The sequence below is a fragment of the Antrostomus carolinensis genome, unplaced genomic scaffold, assembly GCF_000700745.2.
Source record: "Antrostomus carolinensis isolate BGI_N321 unplaced genomic scaffold, ASM70074v2 scaffold33991, whole genome shotgun sequence".
Classification (NCBI taxonomy): Eukaryota; Metazoa; Chordata; class Aves; order Caprimulgiformes; family Caprimulgidae; genus Antrostomus; species Antrostomus carolinensis.
Genome location: NW_010292540.1, coordinates 5559 through 10628, shown reverse-complemented (window position 1 = coordinate 10628; position 5070 = coordinate 5559). Strand labels below are relative to the sequence as shown.

The 5070-nt window shown below is 47.8% G+C and overlaps 1 protein-coding gene across 1 annotated transcript; it reads right to left on the bottom strand.

Annotated features, from left to right (window-relative positions):
* Window positions 1-844: 844 nt before the first annotated feature.
* Window positions 845-4176, bottom strand: TMIGD1 (transmembrane and immunoglobulin domain containing 1). Its single transcript, XM_010177007.1, has 5 exons — window positions 4098-4176; window positions 2899-3177; window positions 2121-2399; window positions 1148-1251; window positions 845-877 (listed from the first exon to the last, which is right to left on the bottom strand). Exons 1-5 carry the CDS (start codon window positions 4174-4176, stop codon window positions 845-847), a joined length of 774 nt encoding a protein of 257 aa, XP_010175309.1.
* Window positions 4177-5070: the final 894 nt, after the last annotated feature.

Below are 5070 nucleotides of genomic sequence, written 5' to 3'. Positions count from 1 at the left end.
ACCATTCTATGATTCTATGATTCTATAAGTTGGGTGGCCACCACCCCGACCACCCTGTGAAGTGGCATTGCAGAAAGCAGCTCTCAGCTCAACACCTCACTTTATTTGTACATCGACATCACGATCTGTGGCAACCCCTTGCAGATTCCTCTGTGGACCCATCAACAACTCGCGTGCCTGACTTCACACGCCTACGTTTGAGGAATAAGCATGGAGGGCAGCAGCTCGGGCAGCCCACCCCGTGGCGGTGCTCTCAGCAGTAGGTCAGAATGAACAGACACAAAGAACCACTTATATTTTGAAAAGACTGTATAAACTTGACCCAAAACAACTTGTTTCACTGCTTTATCTCATCATTGCTCACAAGGGCTTGTGTTCCACCTCTAGAAATGATGTTTTCTTGGTATACACTGGAACCTTCTGGTCTTTACCTGCAGCAAAGTGAAGAGAAGAATGAAAAATCACCTGTTATGGAAAATAAAACACGCAAGTTGAGTTCACCCGGGCTGTGTTCAGCTCCAGAAAGCTGTCAGCAGGCTGAGGATAAGCTGTTATGCTTTTCCCTGCTGCCTCCACACAGGCGTAGCTACAACCCTGGGGTGGCCAGGGCAAGGGCAGGAGCTGTGCTGTGCCTGGGCTGGGATCTGCGTGTGTCCTACCGTGTTCCACAGACCCCTCTCCGGTGGGAGAGCGGGCGCGGGCTGACGTTAGCCAGCCACAACAAGAGCTCGGTAACTCGGCACGGCTGGGCTTAGTGTGCTGAGTGCTCTTGTGTTTCCCAGGTTCTGCCAAGGCTCAAGGAAGGGAGTTCCTTTGGAAGCTGCATGAATAAGCAGTCAAATACTTACAGCGCTGTTTCACTTGATCTTTTGAAGCACTGTAAATAAAGAAACAGTCTTGTTATCTTTTGTATTTCCTGGCCATATGGATCTTTTTCCTAATATCTTGTAAGTGCGTAATGCCTTCCACTGTAAAATATCTAATATTTGATTTATTGACTATTAATTCTAAAGCAGGAGGTAGTACATAGCAGTTCTCTAACAGGGCAAAACAACACTACAAAGCATCCTAGAAAAGGTTAAAAAACCCCAATGCATTGCAGCAAAACAAGACTAATTTTTTCCTAAGAAACTAGAGCTTTCTGTACCTTAAAAATTTTATCTCTTCGAGCCACAATTCCAAAAAGTACCGTCAGGATAACCACCACCACAGCAGCAATAACAGCCTCCTTGGGAAAAACAGGTTTTTTATCTGTCAAGAGGGAGAGGAGGTTGAATATGTGATAGGTTGGTACCGTCATATAAAACACAACATTTCACAGAGCTACTGAAAGACATATTTCTTTCCCCGTGGCTGTCAGTGCTGATTTAAACTGTTGCTCTCTGTGCTGTCTGCAGACTGACTGTGTGGATTAATCTCCTGGAAAGACAGGAGCCAAGCCTGTGTTCTTTTAGCAAAATGAAGGAAGAATTGAAACAGTCTCTGAAGAAGAAGATCCCCAAGGCACCTTTAGGCATGAAATACAGGTGTCCAGCCAAATCACTGACACAACTAATGTTGCTTTCCTCCCTGTTTCAAGAGCACAGAAATGAGAGGGGCCCGGACAGTGGGGAGGAAATGGATGCTTGGTGGGTCACCTCACCTAACGTCACCTGTCTGAGACCTGAGCATCCAGCTCCTGCAAGGCCTCCACCTCCCTGTTGTCCTCAGGACTACAGTCACTTCTGAGGACAACTACTCTCTCTTGCCTTAAGCAGCTCTTTCGTCATGACAGAATACTATGGTCAAGAATAAGAAGCTTCAAGTACGACCTAAGGTGCTTCAAACCACACTTGGATGTGCCCTGTCAGTGTGGGAAGTGAGACAGTGGGATGAGCTCTCCTCGGGTCATGCTTGCCAAATGCCTTTGAATAACAGGCAGAGCAGGAAAGGCCCTTCCTGGTGCTGTGGTCCCAGGCACAGGTGCAAGGAAAGCTCCTTGCTGTTGCCGCACCCTGGAAGTTAACTCGGAGAATTTAGCACTTTCCATTTACACTTCGTAATGTAACTAGATTGCTATCACTATAAAAGAGAATCGAGAGTTACTTGTAAAGCTTATTGTTTGTTAACAGCCTTGTTACCTTCAACTATCAGGTGGAAATCCTTTCTCCCCTCTCCCAGAGAAGATTTCACCACGCAGGTGTAGGTCCCGTTGTCAGACTTCTGTACTTTTGCGATAGAGAGCTGAACGACCTCGCTAGTCTGGTACAGCTGGTGATGATTCTGCTCTAGGATCAAGGTGGTGTTGTTCTTATACCAAGATGTTTGGGCTTGAGGGTTGGATTTGGCATTGCAGGACAGAGTGACATCTTTTTCTTCTTCGATTTGGAGGGACTCTTCTCCAGTCAGCTGGGGAGGAACTGTTCACAGTAACGCAGTTCAACACGTCATTAATAATGCTGCTCACCACTGAACACAAAATAAGTTCCCTTTACACATCCCTTGTGCACCTTGTCCAGTGGTGTCACACCTCACAGTTCTACAACTTTCCATGATGCCCAGGAATCTGCAGGGCAATCAGTGGCAGAGACGGTCACTCCCGTGACTCCTCTGCCCTGACTTGTATCCTTGAGAAAGTATCTAGGTGGAGGCAGGGACATTTCCAGAATATCTTCTTACTTAATGGCCCACCCACTCCCCATAAAACAGGCATTAGATCAGGCCATAAGCACCACTGTGGAAAGGGAGTGTCTTATCACGCGAGTTATCTCCTCCTAAACGCATTTTTTCTTGGTGAAGACAGCGTACAAGGGTGCAAAACACCCCGCCTTCACCTAGCGCCCAGACACTGAGGTCCTCAACCCACAATTTCACCCCACCCCAAGCCATTCCACACACGTGTCCACCACTGCAACTCACACTGGACATCCAGGATCACAGACACTTGGACAGACTTGTCCCGTGCCAGCCTGCATGTGAAGGTGACTCCGTTGTCGGACTCAGTGACTGGAGATATGCAGATGTTACTGACATTCACTTTATTCCCATCTTTCAGATCCACTTTCCCATCTCCTCGGTACCAGAGCAGCTCCTCAGCCTGGCTGCTGTTCTGCACTAGGCAGGAGAGGGAGACGGGAGGGCCAGGCAGTGTAAACAGGGAGAAGTCAGCAGCGTGGTTATTTATAGACAGTTCCAAACCTGCAAGAGAAGAGTGAGGGCACTGAGCACCCGAAGCTGTACCCTTCCCACAAAAGTTGCTCTGATAGCTTCTCCAAGCCTCCACCTTGGAGGAGGGTCTGAGTTTCAGGCTTCAGTCTAACAGCTGTTTTCAAGTGGGACTTTAGTTTTTGAGACAAGAAATCATCTTCATCACAAAGCTCCCTTCACAGTCGTTTAAAATAAAAGCCGAGCTTTTGCAACTGCCTGCAAAATGCCAAAGCCTGACCTGTAATAAGAAAAGTGACAGTGAAACACACACAGAGTGAAATACCATCCGCATCCCTCCAGTCTTGCTCAAGCTATTGCTGCAAATGACCTTTGCAGCTTTCCTGTGCCCCCGGGTTTTGTGCCCACACTTGGATAACGCTGGTTTTTTTTGGTTGGAGCAGAATGTGCTTTGAGAGTATGAAGTAATTAATCAGCTCCTCAGCTGTACCCCGGCCAGTCTGAGTCTGGCTGTTGGAAAGTTGCAGTTTGTTGAATGTACAAACCTCAGGACATACTAAATGAAGAACCAATACAGGGAATTAATTTTTGTAGCAGGCTGAAACTCACTATAGTCCTGTGAAAATAAAAAAGTCTGCAGCTCCCTGTCTCTTCCCAGGTGGCCAAAGCTATCACACTTTTCACTTCTTGGAGCAGGTTTGAAAACGGTGGAGTCATCATCCCTGTGCTGCAATAATGTTGGAAAATGTTGAAGCTTCCTTATTCCCTTCCCCTGTACTCTCAAAATCAGAGACCAGTTTTCAGACAGTCCTCTGGGGATGACCTCCAGAACACCTGGAAGCTGTGATGCTGGTGTGCACATCACCCCAGGCACTCCCCAACCCCAGACAGTCCTGCACGTCGGTGTGATGGCGCTTGGACAAAGCCACGATGGATTTTTTTCCAGTGCTTACCTGTGGCTAGGCATGCCAAAAAGCAAACAGCAAGGACGGGCACTTCATAGAGGGCTGTGAGGCTGCTTCTTTGTGCCATCTCAGATGAGCCTGGCTGGTGCCTGTTGGAGAGATGGTTACAGCGTTGCTGCCTCTGCTCAGGGCTCACAATTCAGATGGGGACAGGGTCTCCAGGGAATAAACTAAGTCAGTTTGTTGCAGGACCTTTTCCAGTGCAGAGGAGAATTCCAGGGGTTTTATGTCTCTAATCTCTGTTGCTTGAGTTTGTTGTCTCCAATCACCCATCTATCAGGGGAACCCATCTTTGGGATGTGTGGCACCTGACTTACCTTGGGAAGAGTCTCTGGAGAGGCTGCTGGCTGCTTCTGCTACGAAACACACAGCTCTTTCCCCTCCTTATTTATAAGCTCTGAATTTTAATATTTTATGGTAGCTCAGTAAGAAGTGAGTCCATAAAACGGGTTCAAGGCCTCGTTCAATTCCTGGATTTCTGAGCTCCCAGAACACTGAAGAAAAGTATTTGCTGGGCTTTGCTGGCTGTTTTATGAGACTTGCCGAGGCAATGAGTAACTAATGAGAGAGTTCCTGCATCAGCTAGAAACATCTTCAGCCAAAAAGAATACCTTTTCCCTCTCAGCTTTCCGGGTGTTCACGACACTGTTTCAAGCCGTAAGAAGTTTTTCCGAGATGATCCTAGAGCGGGGGTAGACCCCAGTTTGCCCCTTCCTGCCCAAAGCTCTGTCACCGTGTCCTCCTTTGACTGAAAAATGAGAAAATGGACTGATTCAGACTTTGAACTGCTTGTTGGCAGAGGATAGAGCAGAGACACTGTCCTACTCACTGGTGTGTACCCCGAGGGTTCTCCTGTGGTTAGCTCAGCCCTGGGCACCCCCTGACATAGAGCGAGTGTCCCCCCACTGCTGGGACAGCTTTGTGCATGGGAGGGCAACTGAAGCACTCAATTATGGAGAAA